Below are 23,176 nucleotides of genomic sequence, written 5' to 3'. Positions count from 1 at the left end.
GTTTCACAATGTTTTCAGAAATCAGTATTTTTGAAAGTTTTTGCTTACTTTCTAGTTCAAGAACAATATCAGTTGCTTTCACTAGACAGAATTTGATTGTTTTTTTTTCCAATAATGTGACATTTCTTGGCCACAGCGATAAATAGATATAACTCATATGAAGCTCTGAGTGCTTTTTCAGATGGCTAAGCAAAGGATCCAGTGTTATCCATTTCCATATGCTTCAAACTTACACATTTTGCAGGAAAAAAGTGGCATTAGCTTGTCTGTCGACAAATGTTGCTCCAGATAAGATATCATGGCAGTACATTGTAACAAATAACACATTGTTTCAGATTGACACATTTTTTTTATAGCAACAAAACCATGTTAATATAATCATCATTGTATTTGCTTTTTTCACTGAACTTACGAAGAAGTTCAAAAAATAAATAAATAAAAACTTAAGTTAGTTTATTTTTGCATCAAAAATACATGTAACTGCACTGCTCATATGATCGACACTGACTGAATTCAGGCCCAACTAAGACTCAAGCACAGTGCGGCGGGATGACATTGATCATGTGGGGAAACAGAGTACAATTTGTCCTGTCCTCCTTTGGATATTGTCGTGCCTCTCTTGGCGGGTCCTCTCCCACTTTCAAAATCAATATTTCAGTGCAACCTCTTTTGAAAGAAATGATATTTCAGAGAATAAAAATGAACATCAGGCTTGAATATTGCCTTTCAAAAGTGGCCACTTCTGCAGAGATGAATATCATCGTAATTTGTAGTTAATTTTATTAAACCTTCATGCAGTAAGAGTTCCTCCCTAAAACTGTAAAATTCCCATAAAGGCCATCATTAGTAATTTTTTTCTGTCTCTCTGTGTGTGTGCGTGTTGGTGTTGGTTGATTCAAAAAGGAACCTTTCACTTTGTACCAAGACTCCTCGTCTTTCAATATATATACTACCTAAATTATCCAGTTTTCAAGATGTACTTAAAGGTATCATGATAAATATTTTTGAAGGTATACATATATATGGCTTGGCTGCTTGGAGGTTTGTTTCAGTGTATTTAAAATCATTTGGCTATAAATAGAAGGAATTTGTAAGATGATCCCCTCATGGTTCCAGAAATTTTGATGTTATGAAAGTGACAATCTTAGGGATATGCAGTACTGAAGTTTGTTTACATTCTAAGAAACACTAATCATTTTCATCATAGGCTTGCCTTTAGGAGATATTGCGATGAGAAATTTTTCTAGTTATGTGAATTGGGATTTATTAGCTGGTTTCAAAAAACTTAATTAAGAACACTTCCCATACCTCTTATCTATTGCTGTGTAAAACACTGATTTTATCATATTTTTGGAATAACCATTTTGAATTTGTGTGGTTTTTAAAAATTCTGAGTGTGCTTATAAAATTACAAAATCAATAAATAGATTAACTGCTTGCATGTCTTTAGGTTGTTGCCGCAGCATATATGGATCTATTTTTCATTGTCTGCCCTAACTGTGAAACTTGAACCATCAGGAACACATTTCATAGATGGCCAGCTTTGAAGGGTGTCTTGAGGGGTGGGGGAGCAAATGAGTGAAAATTATTTGGGGCTATCATGGAGTTCTCTGGAGGCTGCTAAAGAAGGCCATAATGATTCTGAAAGACACTCCTGGGTTATTCATATCATGTAAGCCTTTGTATCATTGGGGTGAAACATAAGCTTGGATGTTGTTGATAAATTCCAACCTGAAGTTGAAGCATTATGTCGCAGGAAGATGAAGCATCTGTCATATTAACTCTGTTTCTAGAAATCAAATAGAAACATAAAAATGTATCACAAATCCCCTTCTCCTCTAATGTACACTCTTACAGCATGGTAGTCATTTTCACATTGTCATGACATTACATCAATAATCATTGGCATTGCTCATCAACTCAGCTTGTAGTATGAATTGTACAGAGAGGGGGACAGAGTAACAGGAATTTTTGAAATGCATAGTGGCAGCCATGAGCAGGTGGCAAAACTGCGAAACAGTGACCTTGAGCAAATAAACACTCTGCCGTTTTAGTAATCATGGATCAGTGGAATGAGCAACAGACAATAATCTTAATTATTCACAAATCACACAAATCCTAATGAAGTTCCTGAGCGTCCTTTACACACTAGTAAGGTGACAGTATGGTATGCGGTTTCATTACATGGGATCGTTGGACCTTATTTTTTTTTTAAATGAACAGGGGATCACAGTAACTGTCAATGCAGATCGTTATGTGGAGATGTTACAATCTTTCATGACACCTGAACTGAACAATTTTCCACACATTCAAGAAACCTGGTTTCAACAGGCTGGAGCAACATCACACACTGCACAGCAGTCAGTGGAAGTTGTGCGACAATTTTTCGATAACTGTGTGATCTCAAGCTTCGGCAACATTCCCTGGCCCCCTAGATCGCCAAATTTGTCTGATTTTGATTTTTCTTGTGGAGCTACCTCAAGAGTAAAGTGTATATGACTTGCCCAAGAACTCTGGATGACTTAAAACAGAGAATTCAGAATGAAATCTCAGCTAAGATGTTACAGCAGTCAGTGAGGAATCCCAACAGCAGATTTCAAGAATGCGTTCGTACAGGAGGACGCCATCTAAAGGACATAATTTTTTAAAAAATGTAAATTCCATTAGTGTTTCTTAAATGGCAAGTTTTAAGGTTTCAATTACTATGAATAAAATGATTTTCTTCCGTCACTCTTGGTTTTATTGGATTCTTGAAAAGTTGCCATTTTTTTGTGTGTCACTCTGTGTATCAGTGCCTGGTAACACCTTTTGAAATTACTCACAGCTATTTCTTGTTATTCCACAACAGTTTGTAATGTGCCTACTGACTTTCCCCTTGTAGTTAGATTAGACTGGATTAGATCTGCATATGGGATGTTATTGCTGCCATCTTCGATTATTGCCTTCCTAACAAAATTGGAAATAACTCTTTATCACATGCAAGGAAGATCTCATGCAGCAAACTCATCTAACCCCGAGTAATAATGACCTGGGTTGAACTACAAATGTTTCCTAATAAACTAGTATTTCCTAATGAAAAATTTAGAATTGAACTGCAAGTGGTTTGCAGTTTTTACATTATCACTTACTTTTTTGTAGTAGAACTTCAGTCATTTAAGGTAATTGGGATCATAACTACATCAGATTTCCAGAAAAGATTAAGCTTAGTTTGCTGATACTAAATTTTAAATCATGTCAGTTTTTCTGCAATTGTTTATGTGATTAAAAAAAAAAAAAAAAAAAAAAAAAAAAAAAAAAAAAAGGTGTACAATTGTTACCATTTCATCAACCCCTTTTTCTTATTGTTAATGAGTAAAAGTGTAACTATATTGTTAATCATTTTTCTTAGTGAATAATTTTTCCCCTGCAATTAAACAAATAATTCATACAAAATTTTATTTTCTAATAAAAACATATATGAAAAATTTGGAATTGAACTGCAAGTGAAGTTTTACACTATCACTAAGCAAAAAATCTGATGTGTACACCACATGACTTCCTTGTACGGAATATTAAATTATACACATTTTTTCTTGCATTTCATTTAAACTTACTGGATTGAATTAAATCTACTTCACCAAAAGCTCATAAACCACAATAGAATAAATGAATTCTTTAAAATTCACTCTATTTGTTTACCATAGTGACACTCTGGCGCTAGGTTCACTTAACAGTATTATATTTCGTTCATATTATAACTCGGAATGCATAAAATTTATATCATTTAAAGAATTATCTAATCGTTGCCACATGTTCTATTCAAATACTATAATAAAGCTAGAACGATGTATAAATGAAATTAAGCAAACAAAACAAAAAAGGAAACAGTTTCTCATAGACGATTGAGTATTTCTCATTCAATTAATTCAGTTCTCACTTCGCGACAAGGCAAAAATACATAAAAACTCAAAATATCTGTATTAAAAATTCCTCGAAAAAATTCCAGAAAAGATTAAGCATGATTTAATTCGCAATAATAAATGAAGACGTTATCTTTGTTGTTGCAAAGCTAGGTTTCTCTAGATTGGCAACAAATACACTACTCTGCTGTTTCAAATGTAAACAAGCAATGGCCGCCATCAAAAAAATTATTAGGCTTAGCGGCACTTAAACAACTTGAAAGTTGTTGATAATTCTAAAAATATTGCATACAGATTTACTAAAGGCATAAAAACCTTCACCGGAAGATAAGAACAATATAATTAAATTATTTTTAAAGCAAAAAATGTACAATTTACAAACATATAAGAGTAAAGAAACTGAGATGACTGAGCTGTGTAACAGAGTGGATATATAGCTGATTGCAACCAAAATACGAGGTGCACATCTGCATGATACAGTAGTCCTATATACAAAATTTCAACGTTCTGAGGCTACTCGTTTTTTAGTTATGCGAGATACGTACGTACATACGTTCGTACAGACGCCACGAAAAATTCTCTTCAGAATTCATTTTAAAGTTGTTTTTTAATTCTTTTGGAGGAAAAGAGTCTTTTATTCTGTCCATACGTACAAATATCACGCAAAAACGTCGTTAAATTGCATTCGATAGCGATCAAAATGGATATTTTCGTTGAAATATAATTCGCCTGAAACTTTTCGCGATTGCAATACTTTCTTTTTACTTTGTACAAGGAAGTAAAAATGCTGGAAGAAATACTAGAGATGTTTAGGTACTAATTTTCTGCAACTGTAGAGTTGGTCTGTCAACTAGACAGTATTAATACATTACCATATGTTGTAATGAAATACTTTAATTTTATCAACACAAGCTCATGTACTTATAGTTTGGGATGACTGGTTTATTGAACATGGTTACACATATTTAGTACCATTGCTTAATATTTTAGTACTTGCAAAATGTTTAGTAGTATTATTCCATTAAGGCCAAGCCAGTTTACTTAAATAATATTGGAGGCAACATCCACAGTTAACTCTAAATTGTGGTTAATTTCAGAGCAGTTAAAAGTACTCAAAAAAGAGAAGTAAGTGATCTTATAATTAACATAAAAGTACTGTTAACGATTTAGCTATATTTTCAAGCACTTGAATTGGGAGAGCAAGTTTATTTAACTTTGTAAATTAAATTACTGTTCAAAGCGAAAAGAAATACTATTAATAACAAAAATTAAACATCATTAGAAGTGGAAAAGCTAACTTATAAATGATTCATCACTAAATTGTAAAATATTACCTGATGTGTCTACTGTTAATCTATACAATTTTATTTTATTTTTTGTATTTTCCATAGGCAGCTTTGGTTTATGCTGATGGTTGTGACAGTATTTTTCCATCTTTCTGCAATAAACAATCTTAGTTTTTTTTAGATAGAGCACAGTTAATCCACAATTGGGTTTCTAGGAATACTGACAATTTTCAGTGGTGGACACCATGAGAGTTTTCATTATATATGGTTCTGTAACTAAGTGATTTGTAGGCATGGTTGAACCTTACTTTTTTGTAGTAGAACCTCAATCATCCAAGGTTATTGAGATCTTAACTACCTCAGATAATCAAATCTTAGTGTGCAGAGACTAAATCTTAAATCATCCCAATTTTTCTTTAGCCAAGTTTTTCTACAGTTGTTTATGTGAAATTCCCCAAAAACATGTACAGTTTTTATCATTTCATCAACCTTTTTTCCTAAGTAAAAATGTAACCGTATTGTTAACCTTTTTTCTTCATGAATAATTTTCCCCCTTCAGTTAAACAAATAATTCATACAAAATTTTATTTCCTAATAAAAATGTTTGTAAAACATTTTCTCAAATTTAAGCAAAAAATGAATATTGTTTTAACTCTTAAGTTGCTCCAATATGAAGCCTTTAGATCAACAAAAGATCGACAGGAGAAACATCAGAATATTGCTCTAAATTTTAAAGAGCTTTGCTTAAGAATTAAGCATGACAAATTTTCAAACACACTATTTCTATATCCTCAGCATCATTCTTATTGCAGCAGTTTTTATTGTTCTCTCAATCGATGGCATAAATGATTCCTTTGGTGTCTAGTACTTGAAAACTTAGCTCACTTTTTGCTTCGTTTATCCATTCCAAAAACATCATCTTAAATGATGACTTTGCATCATTTTATCCTTTAAACATGCCTACAAATTCATTGTGAGTTAGTGTCTACTTGAAATGTCTTTTTTATCTGTAACGGGGTTCGTAGTGGTCCCTACAAGTGCTTATAAGTCCTTATATTTGAAGATAAAAAATAAAAGCCCTTATAGATGCTTACTTTTTCTCTGAAGCACTTATTTTTTTGTTCTTAGTGCTTATTTTTTGCTTTTAGTGTTCTTCCCCCCCCCGAAAGCACATTTTTTTCCTGTACCAAAGCTGAAACTAAATAAACATCTTTTCTTCCTTATATGGATCGTCAGATGGTGAATCATACTCCCAGAAATCGCTTTTCGCCCCTTTCTCTGCATTAACATAACCTTTGGTGTGCGCAGGTACAGACAGGTGCACGTCGTTCTATTGGTCAAAGAATTGCGTAAGCGGTAGAAATTCTGGTAAATTCCGTATTCTTTAGCTCCCACCCAATACTACACATGTTTGAATTTCTATCAAGATTTTAATAATTTACATTCTCGTTCCACGTGGTCAGTTCATATTTGCATTTATTATGATCAATATGCTTATATTATAAGCATATGTATGAATATTTATAATATATTTGCAGTAACTGCTGAAGTACAGATAAACTTCAAAAATGAGTGTGTTTTAACACAGATTAGTTTTCTAAGGAATAATATTCAGAATGGCATAAATAAAGTGAAAATAATCAAAAAGTCAAAATAGTTTCCCCCCCCCCAATGTATTAAACAGTACGCAAGTTGGTTGTTCTCCCCTTTCTCCACAAAATCTCGAATATTGAAACCGTTACAGTTCGTAGCAAAGCAAGTAACAGACTTTTTTTTGGGTGGGGGGGGGGTCACTTTCCAACCTAGATTGAAAAGGACTAAAAGTTCTGCGGTCTATCAATCCAAGCAAAGAATGATTCTATTCCGGATATTTAATGCTGGTCTGTTCAAAATTAGAATGAAAAACACCTCATGTTGGTAAATCTCTTTATTAATCAATATGAGTCTAGTAGGGATATCACACGGAGCGCGATGTGTCCTGCTCAATAATAAACATGCCACATAGGCGCATGACGGTGCGAATACCGACAGTTGTTGATTCTGATTGCGTAACATCACGTGCGGAAGAATTAAGGCTCACGTATTGCGCAATAATGTTTGCCATATTTCGCAGAGATTAAAGAGTTTTACTGTGCTTGCTACGCGGATTATTTTTCACTTCCATTGGACTATTTTTTATATAATTCACATATCGAAATGTCAAAAGCATTATTTAGCTGAAAAATCTAAAAAACGGCTACTATCTACCCCCCTTTCCTCTTTTACCAGTTATGCTCGACTATTCAGAATTTTCAGATATTCGGCAATTTCCAAGTATGCCGGTTAGTTAAGCTTTTACTGTTAAAGGATGATTGCATGAAGCAATTTCCCGTTTTCTGACTTCGGAAAACTTTCTCTTTTTACTCATTTTTACTTAAATTACATTGCTTGTAGTACCTGTTAAGGGAAAACTGTTATACAATGAAAATTTAGAAAATGTTCAGAATTTTAAGTTAAATTATTTAAATATTAATAGGAGTGGAAAAATAAATTGTATTTATTTTTAGGTGCCAAGCTAATATAATAAATATGGCTTATTATTATTTACTTTCTCTATTTTGAACTGAAATTCCATCATTAAATCTTGTAATATAATTTAGTTCTGGATATTTTTTTCCCCCTCTCATTGTAAACTACGAGGCGTATTCGGAAACTAAGTACCATTTTGGGGGGAAAAAAAATAGTAAAGCAATTTTTTCGAATCCAATTTTATTTTTACGTGAAAATACATGTCTTAAACTATCTTTCAACATAGTTTCCACCAATGATCAAACACTTGTCATAGCGGGGGACCACTTTTTGTATGCCATCGTCAAAGAAACTTCCCGCCAGTTTCGATAACCACGACTCCACAGCATTTTTCGTGTCATCGTCAGATCCAAAGTGCTTGCCACCAAGCTCGTGCTTCATGTGCAGGAACAAGTGATAGTCGGACGGCGCCAAGTCCGGGCTGTACGGCGGGTGATCGAACTGCTCCAAATGAAACTGTCGAATAAACGATTGAGTGACACCAGCAGTATGGGGCCGAGCATTGTCATGGAGCAACACAATTCCTTTACTGAGCATTCCTCTTCGTTTGTTTTGAATGGCACGCCTTAGTTTTGTTAAAGTCTCACAATATCGTGCCGCATTAATAATTTCACCTCTGGGAAGAAATTCAGTAAGCAAAACGCCTTTCCTATCCCAGAAGACAGTGCACATGATTTTTTGTGATAACATTGTCACTTTGAACTTTTGTTTTTTCAGACAATGAGTGTGTCTCCACTCCATCGATTGTTGTTTCGATTCTGGTGTGAAATGACCCAAACAAGTTTCATCACCTGTCACAATTTGGTTTAAAAAATTTTCTCCCTCATCACTGTACCGCGTGAGAAATGTCAGGGTACTACCAAGTCGCTTTGTTTTGTGGACATCAGTGAGCATTTTTGGAACCCATCCGGAACACAGTTTGCGATAATTCAAGCGGTCAGACACAATTTCGAACAAAACAGTATGTGAAATTTGTGGAAATGCCTCTGAAAGAGGTGTCATTGTGAAGCATCTGTTCTCATGAATTGCTTCATCAACTTTCCTTACCAAATCATCGGTGACAACAGAAGGCCGACCACTCCGAGCCTCGGCGTGGACATTTGTTCGACCTGCATTAAACATTCTTACCCACTTTCTCACCATTCCATCACTTATCGCGTACTCACCGTAAACTTCTGCCACTTGACGATAAATTTCGGCCGGTTTAACATTCCTCGTGTTCAAAAATTTAATCACGGCACGAATCTCACAGTCAGCGGGAGAACTAATTGTCTTAAACATTTTGAATGTGCACAGCAAACTGAAAACACAACATAGAGCAACCAAAATGTCAACAATTGAAAGTCAGTGAACAAGAAAGACTAGTGCGCATGCGCGGGATGCATACCACTGCGCTGCGATGGCGCTAAAATGAAACGGTACTTAGTTTCCGAATACGCTACGTAGTTCTGTAAATTGAACTGTTATTTAAAATTTTTAAAAAAATTTAATTGTTTTCCATGGTTGAGTAATTCTCATTCTCTCGTAATAAATACTGAATTTTTCATATTTTAAATTGCAAGTGTAATTTTTCTTTTAAGGTTATGCAGTCGTGTATGTTATTAGACAGGTGCTTATTTTTTTTTTTTTTTTTTCTTAAAATATGCTTGAAAAGTGCTTATAGGTGCTTATTTCTTTAACTAAAATGTGGCTACGAAACCTGTATAAGCCACGTAAACTATATTGTAACATACAGTAGAAAAGTCATTAAGTGACCCATCATAAATAATATAAAGGCTGAAAGACCAATTACTGATACAAGAATTTGCAAATGTTACTGATTTTCTTTACACTCTAATGTTACATTTTTTTTCCCAGTCATTTCTTTAAATTCGTTGCTGCTTCAGTAAGTAGAGACCTGATTAATAGAGGTTGTTACTGTATTTTGTGTCACATTTATTAGTGAATACTAATGTTTTGAAAATCAATTTATTCGCAATAAAATGATTATATATTTTTTATTCAGTTGCATCAGAAAAGAAGAAACGAGAGAAGCCAAAAAGAAAGTTCTACTATGATGAATAAAAGTTGAATAAATATGTTGTGTAAATTTCATTTATATACTTCTGTTATGTAATAAAATGTTAAAAGACTAATTTCTCTTTTTATTTGATATTTTGTTACTTTTCTTGCAGAAAAATATAGAATTATAAGTTTACATTCAAAACTTTTTTGTGCTAAAACTATAGTAATTAAAATTATGTAATTGCCTAATATAATCATAACATAATTCTAACATTATTTTTTCCTTCTTATCTTTATTATGCTTTTGTGTGGTTAGATTTAAAAATTACATCTATATAAGAAAATGGCTTGTTTCTCCTTCAGTTTCTGAGATTTGGTGATAATATTTTTTCACGAAATATAAGAGAAATAAACAAGTTCTTTTTCTGAAAGAAAATTCTTAATAAGTTTTAAAGGAAGACAATATGTAACAAAAATATTTTCAATTATTGTATAAAATATAATAGCGTATGCTTCAGATATACAGTATTATTGAAACTAACATAAAAGATAACTATTAAGACTTGAAAGTAAGGCTGCTAATCTCCTTTTTCCTTGATAAATATTCAACTTTCATAGTTTTCTAATTTTTCTGTATTTAGACCATGTCTTTGAAACACGGTTTTAAGTGTCAAAGGAAAAGCAAATTCTGTGGGGGAAAAAATCAATGAGAAATTCATAAAAATAAGCTAAGTCGATCATGTTGTTGTCTCTTAATGTAACTTATGCCCACCAGCAGCCGAGCGGTAAAGTCGCTGAACACTGGTAGTTCGGTCCGAGGTTCGAATCCCGCGAACGGGCTGGCTGCATGGGTGTTTTCATGGTTTTCCCCATGTGTAACGTGTATACGAGCCAGTTTCCCTTAGAAAGTCCTCCACGAAGGCATCCCTCCTCTTAGGCAGATAGCCCTCGAGGCTTTGCCATAATACACACACACACACACTTAATGTAACTTAAATTATGCAAATTATATTTTTCCTTGAGGTACTTTCAGAGTAATTTTTCAGATTAACTTTTATGCTATCTGGGATATTCAAATACATGGTGTGTGACCCCCCATTTTTAAAATTAAATAACTCAAAAACAAAGATCCAAAGAAGAATGAATTAAAAGCTATTGTTTATTGGAACAACTGTCAAAATCTTATACAGAAGTTTCACATTTAGTTACAAAAGTTGCCAACAGGTGGCACTGTTCGCTATATTACCACTCCATAAAGAGCGATCGAAGTCCAGAGCGATCAGTGAACTGTGCTTTTTTATTTATTTTTCCTACTTTTATTTTATTTTAATCAAGAAAATTATGAACTTGGGGAAATTTTTCTTTACGATCTTCAATGCGTTTGATTGCTCCCTATCACCTGATTTATGCTAAACTTTTGCCGTTGCTTATCTTTAATTGCTTTTTAATGATGTTTATCTGTTTTTTAACGGAATTTAAGACGTCTCATTTTAGATTGTTGTGCCAGAAGTAACATAAGAAAGTAGAGGCTGCCAGGTCGAAGACTTCTACGCTCGAGGATTCAGATTGAGAGCGATCATTCTGCAGACAGTTCCACTGTTACTGAAATGTGAAAGAACGTTCGAGTATCAAAGGACATCCATCCATCCATGCATGAAATCATGTATTCCATTGAACAACGTGTTTTTCTGGTACTGGAATTTCACAGGTTAAATTACAGTCCCACTGCAATAAGGCACAATTTTCTATCCCGATTTAGCATTGCAAAAAGTCCTGATTCGAAAACAATGATTCATGTGCTGTTCGATAAATTTCAACGAACAGGAAGCATGGCTGATGAGTTAATGGGGAATGTTCGTCCCAGTCATTCTGTAGTTACTCCTGAAAATGTCGTAATAGTTCCTACACTTATTCAGCAAAATCCGAGGAGCTCCACCTGAAGACTTGCCAGCAGGATCTGCCTTAATGTGATCCAGTATGCACAGAATACTTAGAAAGAGGTACACATGTTTCTGTTCAAGATCCGGTGTCACCAAGCCATTCTGAGTTATAGCCAATCTAGTTAGAGCTGTGCAACAGAGAGAAGACTTCGCGGATGAAATTCTCATAATGATTGATGATGGATTCGATATTTCCCTTCTTGTGTGAATCACTTCTTACCATTATGTTGAAAAGTTGGAACAATTTGTTGCCACATTGTTAGCGTTGGAGGATTGACCAGACACTTCGTGGTTCGTGCAAGATGGAGTCGGACAACACTGCACCGAATAGGTGTTCCGAACAGTTCCTTGAAGCATACTTTGGAGATAGAGTTATGGCTTTTGGCTAATCCAAATTTACTGGAACAGGCACAGACTGGCCTCCATACTCACCCAATCTTACCACTTGTGACTACTTTTTGTGGGCATCATGAAGGACACTGTTTTCCAGAAGAAGCCTGCAGCATTGGACGAGCTTGAAAAGTCAATCTGGGAGGCATGTGTATCCATTTTCATTGACACACTACGGAAGGTGTGTGAAAGTTTAGTTCTTCCTTTGCATCACCTCTGTACTGTGAAAAGTGGACATTTTGAAAAGATTGTGGCGTGATTGCAATGAAAATTTGCAGATGATATGTTTGTTACTTCTTTCTGTAATGCACTGTGACTATAGCGCTAACTATTGGAAACAATTGAAACTAAATGTGAACCTTCTGTATAAGTTTTTAATGGCTGTCCCAATAAACATACCTTTTGTTTCATTCTTCTATCGATCTTTGTTTTCGAGTTATTTAACTTTCAAAACGGGCCTCCTTTGTGGGACACCTTGTATATAGCAAAGATTTGTAGAGCATTTCAGGAAGATGTAATGAGTAACATTTGTATTTAATTTTGCAATAAATTTTTAAATGGTACTCTATTAATTTTATTTTCAAGATTGTACACATATTAATTATTTTAGTGGCATCGTGTTTAACAGCATTTTAATAAATATTTTTTCTTTGCTGGGGTTTTTGCATAATACTTTTTAGCCAATTGGCCAAAACCTTAGCTTAGTGTTTAATTACATTTTATGTTAAATTCATTTTAAAACTAGTTTAATACTTAAATTGTACATTTTACTTTAAATCTAATTTGCCGGAGTCTTTTTGAAGTTTCATTTCTTCATGGCACAGATGCCTGCCAATTCTGTACATTTCGAAGTAGCTACTTTAGGAAAGACATCTAAGGTCAAGAGAACAGTCATAAAAGCGAAAAGTAAAAAGAACTCTGGCAGTCTCTTGTATATGGCCATTAAGTGCACATTACCTTGTTTACAAATAGTGTGTCTTTTATACACTCTTGCAGAAAAATCGAAGCACCATGAAGGAAGGGGTTGTTTTTGATGAAACTGAATATGTATATAGCTCATACACAGATAATAAAATGATTAAAAAATCAAGGTCAAAGTACCTGTTCACGGCTCACAATCACCTGTTGAGTGTTTAAAATAGTAGTTGATCGAACCACCCCTGGCGGCAATGCATGCTAGACTTCGTCGAGGCAAGGAGTGGTAGAGGTTCCTGGTGTCACCCAGCGCACATTCTGCCAGGCATTCGTCAGTTGTCTCTCCAGATCTGCGATGTTTTGTGGTGCCCAAATCTGGCGGTCTACCATATCCCAGATATGCTCGATTGGTGAAAGGTCTGGTGACCTTACTGGCCAAGGAAGAGTATCAACCGCACGGAGACAGTCCAGAGATATGCGAGCGGTCTGTGGCCTGGCATTATCTTGTTGAAAATGGCTCCAGGATGATGTGCCATGAAGGGTAATACAACCGACCGCATAATTGTATCAACATACCGTTGAGCTGTTAAAGATGTACGGAGGATGACTAAAGATTACCTGCTGTCATAAGAAATAGCGCCCCACACCATCACACGAGGGGTTATGGCTGTATGCCTTTGTAAAACAAAGGCTGATTGGGACCGCCGTCCCCATCCTCTCCAGACACGAACACGGTGGTCATCTGCTTCAAGAGTGAAGCGGAATGCATCGCTGAACACTATACCATGCCAGTCTGATGGCAGCCATAATGATTGGCTGCGACACGACTCTGCCGATGTTGTTCGGTCAAAGGCAAACGTCTTAAAGGCCTTTGTGAGCGTGACCCCGCCTCAGAATAAGCACCATGAGAAGGTGGACGGTACCACGGGAGGTATAGACGTAGCTGTAGTGCGTTGAAAAATTGACAATGATACCCTGCCAGTTCGGGCCTGGCGAATAGTCATCCTATCTTGCCTCGCATTTCTGATCCTTGGCCTTCCGGAGCCTTCATTTTGTAGAGAATTTCCTTGTAGCAACCATTGCTGCCAACATCTTTGCACAACAGTGTCTGCATGCTGCACGTGGCGGCCTATTGCTCGGTATGACCACTCAGCTTCACGCATCCCTACAATGCGACCATGTTCGAAGTCGTGTCTGTAAGGTCTTCCATATCATCGTAATGGCATCTTTAGTTGCTTCTTTACGGAATTACAATGGCAGCAACCAAAAAAAAAAAAAGATAAATTTTCCGTCTCTGTTACTGGTTTTATACTTTTCGAACGGTGCGCTGGAAATGGGCAACATGATCGCAATTCCTGTTCATTTGCCTTGAAACTTTCATAATTTGCATGGTCGATCAAGATGTTTTTTCATCACAATTGCAAAAGTCTTTCTTGGTGCTTCGATGTTCTTGCAAAAGAGTGTATTTAATAATATGTGTCCCTCTATTTAATTTCACTAGATTGGGCAAATTTATTCTTGAGGGATAGAAAATGCGTATGCAAAGCGCTCCATTGTTTTCACAAACTCTAAAACAAGCAAAGTTTTCTGTTAAATGAAAACTTTGAGACATTCTCAAATGTGACAATGTTTTCTGTTTTTAAATGAATAATTTTCTTTTAAGCCAGTTCTGTTTGATCGGTTTCTTTTATTTCTGTTGTTTCAGATGTATAAGTAGCAAAATTAACAGTAGACTAACTGTAATCTAAGTAAGAAAGCTATCACTTCAGATTTCCATATCCGATAATGAGAACTCGGGAAATGCCGGATATTTGAACATGTAAAAAATACATTTCACAGTAACGAAGTTAAATGAATGGACTTTGAAACTTTTGGTCTGAAGTCATAAAAGCTGCCACTATATTTGTTATTAAAATTCTGAATTTAAAATTTCGGGAAAAAAATTCGTTAGATGTAAAAGCCGACGTATTGTTGTAAGCCTTAAACATATTAAAGTAAAATCTTGTGAAATTCCGTCGACCAAGAAAAATGCCAGAGATCTCACCAAATTTGTGCCAACCGCAAAATTGGCTCGAAATCTCAACAATAATAATACCGTAAATGTCATTCTCTTGGACACAAATGCCATGGCCAAATACATATTGAAGGAACATTCAATTCCAGTAGGTGAGACTAGCCATTACAGAGGATTGAAAATTTGCTGAAAGGGTAGGAAAACCTACAGAAACAGTGAGAACTGCCCGGGCACAGAACTAACATCAAAACACATTTTTGATTGTTCGGCCTCCTTGCTGAATTGTTAAAAATTGGGATCTTGTTTAACTCTTTGAAGGGCGGTGGTTACCTACAGTAATTACCTTTTCTATTGAACATCTTACTCACTCGTGTGAGTGGTTTTCAAGACTGTCCGTTTCTGAAGTTCTCTAGTAGCTCATTAGATTGCAATTAAGAAACATAAACCAGTAGTTGATGCAGCAATTCGTTTTCGAGAAAACAAGCCGTCGAAGACAACATCACGACGATATTCACTCCGCAGCACAAAGAAAAAGCATGTACGAACAGTGTGGGAATGCAGCACATGTAAAGTTGCATTCTGCTTGAAAAAGAAAAACTGTTTCCATGAGTATGATAGAGAGTGATTTGTAGGGATATGTTCTGTGGGTGGTGGTCACTGACACTAACCACTAGAAGTGGTAATTTTTTTCAAGCGTCTTGAACAAAATTGTATTTGTAATTTTATTGTAACACCTGATATAGTAAATAAAACAAGAGTTTTACTGAAAAAGTTAATTTTCTTTTCCTGCCTCTCAAAGAGTTAAGAGACCGAATATCTATGATGAACATTTTTCAGATTGTCATCTTCGCCTGTTTCACTATTTGAATAGGCTTTATCATAGACACGACAACAGATACAAATTATGGATGTATAGCGTATAAAAAAACCAGTTGCCAGTTTTTCATTTTCTTTCGCCATTAATTATTCATTTTTCTTATATAGTATATTAGAAATATATATAGTATATTAGAAATATTTTTCTAATATAGCATAGTATGTTCATTAACGCAAATTTCTTAATGCCAGGATCTGGGAACTTTAAAAAACTGTTACCAACTGCATGTTGTTTTGTAGAAGGCAGGTCAGGTCTCAAATTTTAATACCCCCTCCCCCCGCATAATGTAGGAGAAGAACAGGTAAGCAGAGGTTAACATATCCTTCTGTACTAAAATTAAGCTTATTTGGATGCCATTAAGTGTCCTGTGACGCTAAACTACATTTATGAAGGGTTCGTACGGTCCTTAAAAAGTCCTTTGGTTTTTTTTAAATCGACTTTTTGTCCTTAATTTTAATCATCTAAAATTTAAATGTCTGTTTCTACGACTGCCATTTTGAATGTGAATTATCAATTTGAACATATATTTTTGGCCATTCATTGATAAGTATAGGATAGGTGAATAGGTTAATGGATTATTTTTCACTATCATATTATAAAGTGACATTGCTTTCCATTTTGGCAATTTATACAATATTTTGAATCTTTATAAACAAGGCGTAATTTAAAGCATTTTATAAATTTATTATGCTTTAGCACAATTTACGAAACAATTCTTAACAAAAGCAAAAAGTGCATAAATATTTTGTTGAGTATTATTGTCCTATTGAGGGCAATTTCCATATAACTCTAATTTACCCTTATATGTAACTGTAACCGTATCCTGCCTTCATAGGCCTTCCAGTAATTTCGAGAAGCGGAAGGTACTAGAGATTTTTCGGCGGCCGAGGTAAAACTATGTAAGACGGGAGCGAGCATTGGTTTCTCAGTTTTATTGTTCAGAGTCGACTTCGAGGTACTGAGATATCTCCGTGTGAGCTTTGCTCTTTAGATGTGTTTTGCTTTGCTTTGTGTTTAACGTTTTTAGTAGATCGGAAAAATTCCAGAACTGTAAAGTGTTTCTTTCCGTGAAATAAATTTTATCAAGCTATAACCGGTTCTGTGTGAATTCAATGCATTACGAACCCATACGTACGCAACAATACGTTTCTGCACAAATATGTATAATTTTATTAAGTTTGTTGTATATGTATTGTATATAGCAGTTGCATTTCATATTATATACACAATATTGTATATTCAGTTTTATATAGCAGCTGCATTACTGCCATGTACAATAGGTTTACTGTATTTATTGTCCATTCGGGCCAAAAGTTTCCCAGTGGCAGTCGTAAATAAAATGGACGTGTTTGCTAGCATGTAAATGCATAATGAAGCTGCTCAGGATTGTTTTTAACATGTAAATGCATAATGACGTGTTTGCTAACATGTAAGTACATAATAAAGCTGCTCAGGATTGACTTGTGATTCATATGGACGGATTTCATTGTTTGTAATACAAAATCGATAGAGATGCATTAAAAAGAATGAAGAAGAACAAAGAGTTTTTACAAGGATTTGAAAATTGAAACTGTCATAGAGCATCTTCATCGCTTAAACTCCAGCTTTTTCCATAAAGCAGTTACATGCCCTCACATGACAAAATTACATGTATTTGACTACATTCCACTAACGGAAGATAAAGAGTTACGACCGCTGGCAGCCCACCTAGCCAGAGATCTGAATGTTCCTACATAAAGTACATAGAATATTCCTGTATATAGTTGTGCATATTGTATATAGCTTTTATGAATACTTTTCTGATTATTTCATCGAAACTTCTATAAGATATCTGATCTTCCAAACTGCATTTTTGTCACTGTTACTCTATATTTGCAAATGTATGCTTTTGAGAGTTTGTATTCTTACAAACTCGTTCTGTTATGTAGTATACTCTCACAGTATCTTATCATAAAAACTCATTATTGCTTTACCTTGCACTGCTCCGTCTGGCCTAATTCCTAGGCTTGCTGCATCTTGCTCGCCCCCCTTCTGCCTCACCTCATTCTGTTAACTCCTACTACGTCAGACTTCCTACCGTCATGTGCCGACTGGCTCTCATCATGAGCTGGAAACAGCGCGCGTCGCGCGCTACACCAGCCATACTTGTTCGGATCGGATCGAAAGAGTTTTTGTGATAACCTTCGGCAAAATTTAAAGGTTCCATTTTCTGTTGATGAAAGAATCTATCCTTTCTACCACCAAATTAGTAGAAGGTCATGTATTATCTTTTTTAGGTGGGAAACTGTCAGAAGTAATGTCACTTCAAATAAATTAAACCCTGGAGCTATTTGTTTTGCAATATTATCTGCAATTTCATCTCCAAATGTACCTATATGGCTAGTACTCAACAAATTATCGGATTAAATTTTGATGGAATGTTTTAGAAACAGATTCTGGATTTAATTAAACAAGTAAACTCCGACTATTAGAACCATTGAGGGCTTCTGATCTGGATACTAAATCACTACAGATTATTAACATAACGGACGGCTAAATTTTACGAGTATTTTTAGTTATTTTTATAGCAGTTAATTTAACAACTACTCTTTATTTTCAAGTATACGAACAAGTACGTAATCGGTACCCAAGCATGATCCATCTGTAAATATACTAAATCCTTCTGATATTATAGTCGAGTTTTCTCTATAGCCAAAGCTATTTAAGTCATTAAGTGCAGGGTAACAAAGATAATTATTGATTTTGTGTTCATAATCTGTATAAAGAAATGTAATATTGTTTTGTTTTGTCATAAATGAGTAACTTGATGAAAGGCCCGTCCACACGAATACGCTCGCGACGTAGTTGCCGCTAATTGTTTCTCGCCGGCGTAAATTCGCATTACGCAGAGGACGTAAACCTGAGTTCGCTCGTCTTCAGCTGTTTCGTCCGCAGCGTGAACGAAGAGCTAATAGCTGACTGAGTTCTTATGACGTGTGATAATCGGGAAAAAACTTCTTTAAACTTTTCAGTATGGCGCCGGAACCACTTTAAACGTTTTGTTTAAAGAGATTGTGACTGTCCACAGCAATAAAATAATCAGCATTGTTTAAGGTATTCTCAGTTCTCTCAAACTATACATACTGGTAGAAATTTCGAATTCTCATTAAAGGGGAAAACTTTATATTTATAAAGCAATGATGTGGCCAGTGTATCCATATGGTCACGCCGGCATTAGTCTTCTGAGCAAATGCTCCTTTGGGCTAATAAAATTATTTACATGTTAATTTAGCAGCATCAAAGCCAAGAAGACTGCGCTTTCAAAGTTAATAGTTAGAGAAGGTAGCGTTACGCTGGCTTAAATTGCGTTCTGCACTTCCCGAAAATTCAAGTATTTTTTAACGTGGGATTTTACAAAAAAGGATCGGACGTTAAGCTCAAAAACGATGCGACAGTGTTTATTTGGATTATCGTCTTCCATCCAGAGATATTTAAGGTAGTTTCTGTCACTTCAGAAGATACTAATTTAAACGAAAGAAAATTGCGCGCTATCATTAACAGACTGAAAGCAACTAACATTTTAGAAGCCTTGAAGTCATAGAAGTCTTACAAATGTGGTCGGAATGATCGAGAAACTGAAGGAAGATAATGTAATGACTCTTGGCAATATCAAGCTTAGTTAAGAATTCAACTATAACGAAAATTAAGCCTGTATTTGATGCCTCTACGCATACTAAAAACTCGGTACATCTGAATAAATGTCTGGCGAAATGTTCGAATCTCATTGAACACATTCCAGTGATACTAAATCGTTTCTGCATGAACGAATTTACTCTTACAATAGATATTAAGCAAGCTTTCTTACAAATTAGTATCTTCTGAAGTGACAGAAACTACCTTAAATATCTCTGGATGGAAGACGATAATCCAAATAAACACTGTCGCATCGTTTTTGGGTTTAACGTCCGGTCCTTTTTTGTAAAATCCCACGTTAAAAAATACTTGAATTTTATCCCAGACAAGACAATAATACTCGTGTGCTTGCAGGAAAACAATGATTAACGAACTCCTTAGACCATACCAAAGACTTTACTCTCTTGAAACTGAGGATAAGAAGAGACTTCTGCTTAGAAATAAATCACTTTCCGATGGAACAAAGAGTTCATAAACTCGTCTCTCTTGTGAAATGTTATCATTTTCACTAAAGACACAACGGAATCTCGAAATATGTCTGATAGTGTAATTCCTGAAAATGACCTTTCAGAACAGAACGTCTCATGTTAAGAACCAGATATGGACGAAGTGTGAAATCATTTCAAAGCCTAACTTCACCTCTTCTGATTCTGGTTGCATTCCTTCTTTAGATCGCAAAGGGGAGAAGGAATGCCATAACTCTCCATAATGCGAAATAAATACACTTGTAAGCAAAATTAAGAAAATTTGCAAATTATGAAGTTTTTACAAAAAGTATTGAACCAAAAGTACTAATTATGCCGCCGAAGAATTATGCAAATATTCAGAGTCAAATACTTAAGCGTACACTTGCGTGTCTATGGAACTCTGATTGTGGAGTGTATATAAGCGCGCGAAGAGTTTTCGACGATTTGTGTGTTCGTAATCTTTCATGACATTCAACGTGTTTCTCGCAAGATTTGGGGACATGCTGTAAGGTATCAGGTAAAATAGGCAGCCATGAACTTACGGATGACGAAATGAGGTGGAGAATTTTCTGTACATTAGAAGCAGGCCAGTCGCAAACGCAAGCAACTACACAGCTCACTGTAATGATCACTGCCGTTTGCAATTTGTGGAAGCAATTTCAGAATACTGCATTCATATCTAGAAAAGCAAGACAAAGTCGACCAAAATCTACAACGACGAATCAGGATCGTTATTTGGCCCTTTCAGCGTGGCGACACACGACTGGGACAGCTTCAGAGCTCTCTTGTGGGCTATATGCTTCTTCTGGAAACCAAGTGTCGTAGTTTACCCGAAGGCTTCATGAGGTAGGGCTGTATGCCAGAAGACATGCTGTTTTCACTGACTGTTGTTGCTCACTGCAGCACACACTACAGCGCGTTTAGTATTTGCGCCTTGGACCGGACTTCAGCGGAACACTGTGATTATGATTCGAGATTCGTAGCCCGGACGGTATAGTAGTTATGGGATCCTGACTGCAATACCGAAGGGCCCGTGTTCGAATTCCGGAGAAAGCGTGGATGTAAAAATTGTCTGTCCCTTCTTAGGAGGTAATGGTGGCCGGCTATTAGGTGCATCCACAATAAAATGGACGCCACTTCTGGCCTAAGTAGTGGCCACTGTCGTTGTAGGTAAGTGGAGAAAAAAAAATGATTTGAGATTCAGCCTGGATATTAATTCTTGGTGTACCTGTATTTGGAAAAAACCTGGAACTCTATGCCATTCCTCCTCCGTCAGGGAAAAGGATCATTATGGTGGTGTAGGCATTATGTTGGACGGCAGCATACTTCTACATGTGCTTGACAAAGGTTCCCCTGATTGCTATGAGGTATACAGAAGATATCTTAGAATCTTATGTTCTACATTTTAGGGGCGCAGTTAGTCCAGAATTCCTGTAAATGACGACAACTCTCATCCCCACAGGTCTCATCTGGTCGTCTATTACCTGGCAAGTGAGGATATTCGCCGTATTATTGGGCAGCCAGATCTTAACCCTCTAGAGCATTTGCGGGACAGTGTTGGGATCATTCCCCTCCGAGATCTCCCAGGGTGAAGACTGTTTTGCTGCAGGGGTGGAATCAGAGATTCTTCAAATGTCTCCTGTAGAATCTGCCGTCACTCTGCGTGACCTATCTGCCGAGGAGCATACTCCATAGACTCATTTTCAGTTCAGTATCACAACGTGATTTTGGACATCTCTGTACTGTGAGCTTGAACTTTACTGATAATCATGTGTATATAAAATGACTTCTTAATGGTATATCTCTTTCTGCGTTATAAATGTACTTGGATCGTACAGAAAATGATTCACACAACAGCTCTCACAACGAAACTATTACACTATGCGATTGGAAAACAAGTGAAAATAGACACAAGAGGGCGTTAGCTACTAAGAATGCATAGATGGCTCTGGCCGCAAGAGAACGGTATAAGTCAGCGCCCGTCCTTCTTGCCGTCGTCATTGAGAGCGTAGACAGCAATTATGGAAGGTGACTATCACTGTCAGCGTGGTTCCTATTGAAGGAAGGAATACAGGGTAGTGAGATCCATCGTCGCATGGTGTCGGTGTGCGGGAGCAAAGCACCTTCAAGACCTACTGTATCCTCTTGGTTGGCCAAGTTCAGCAGTGGATTGGAGACCGCACCCAAAGGTGTCAGCGCGGGACGACTAGCAACATCTCGTGCAGCAGCAAATGTGGCAGCCATCTCGGATTTGATCATGACGAACAGGCGCATAACGTTCAACAAGATGCAGGAAGAAACAGGGCTTGAGCGAAGAATATTACAGGTGATTGTGCTTGGTGATTTGGAGATGACAAATGTGTGCGCAAAGCGGGTGCCTCATGCACTCACATCACAATGAAAGGCGAAGCGCGTCAGAATTTCTTGCACTACACGATGCAGATTCGGATGACTTCTTCATCCGCCTGATCACGGGGGACTAGCTTTGGATTTGCAAGACACTCCCGAAAAAATACAGCTCCATGGGGTGGAAGGATGCATCAAGCCCACATCCCAAAAACGCCTGGGCTGGTGTTAAACACACTGTTGGATGTCCAGGGCATTCTTCTCGTGAAGTGGTCAGAGCCTGGGTGCACCATCAACAGCGATCGGTACTGTGAGTTGCCAGAACCCTGCGACGGCGCATTCGACAGGGCTGTCCGGGCAAACGGGCACGGCATGTGTTTTGCAACACGTCCTCACACCAGCCAGAACACACGCGATAATCACGAGGCATTAGGCTTCACTGTGTTGCCAGATCCTCCATACTCGCCCGATCTGGCCCCCTCGGACTACACCTTGCTTGAAAAGATGAAGGACGCAGTCAGGGGCCAACATCGAATTGCATGCAATTATCCGTAGGTGCTGCATCCAACACCCCCACAGATTGGTTTACCAAAGTCCTTCGGGACCTCAGTGAGATGGCAGAAGTGTATTGACTAGGGTTGGGATTATTTCTAACTGATGCACTATCCGTGTTTTGTTAATACATTTTATTCCGCTCTGTGGCAGCATGTGCGTCATTCATTCCTATACGACCTTAATATGTTTGTACCAAATTTCATTAAAAATCTGTCCGTTAGTCGTCCAGAAATTCGACATTAT

At 36.5% G+C, this 23,176-nt stretch overlaps 1 protein-coding gene across 3 annotated transcripts in view; it reads left to right on the top strand.

The window, feature by feature from the left end:
* LOC118195184 (uncharacterized) overlaps window positions 1–12,592 on the top strand; it is an 86,893-nt gene extending 74,301 nt beyond the window's left edge. For 2 of the 3 annotated variants that reach the window (XM_085816569.1, XM_085816567.1), the window contains exon 11: window positions 9,759–9,888. In XM_085816569.1, the coding sequence (XP_085672695.1) occupies window positions 9,759–9,817 (59 nt within the window). In that variant the 3' untranslated portion in view covers window positions 9,818–9,888. Of the gene's footprint in view, window positions 1–9,758; window positions 9,889–11,251 lie in introns of those variants that run through there. The other variant, XM_085816568.1, reaches the window with a different exon arrangement.
* Window positions 12,593–23,176: the final 10,584 nt, after the last annotated feature.

The sequence above is a fragment of the Stegodyphus dumicola genome, chromosome 5 (genome assembly GCF_044657685.1).
Source record: "Stegodyphus dumicola isolate Sdum_Otavi_A_Nest chromosome 5, ASM4465768v1".
Classification (NCBI taxonomy): Eukaryota; Metazoa; Arthropoda; class Arachnida; order Araneae; family Eresidae; genus Stegodyphus; species Stegodyphus dumicola.
The sequence above is the reverse complement of the archived record's forward strand: the minus strand, read 5'-3'. Positions and strand labels throughout refer to the sequence as shown.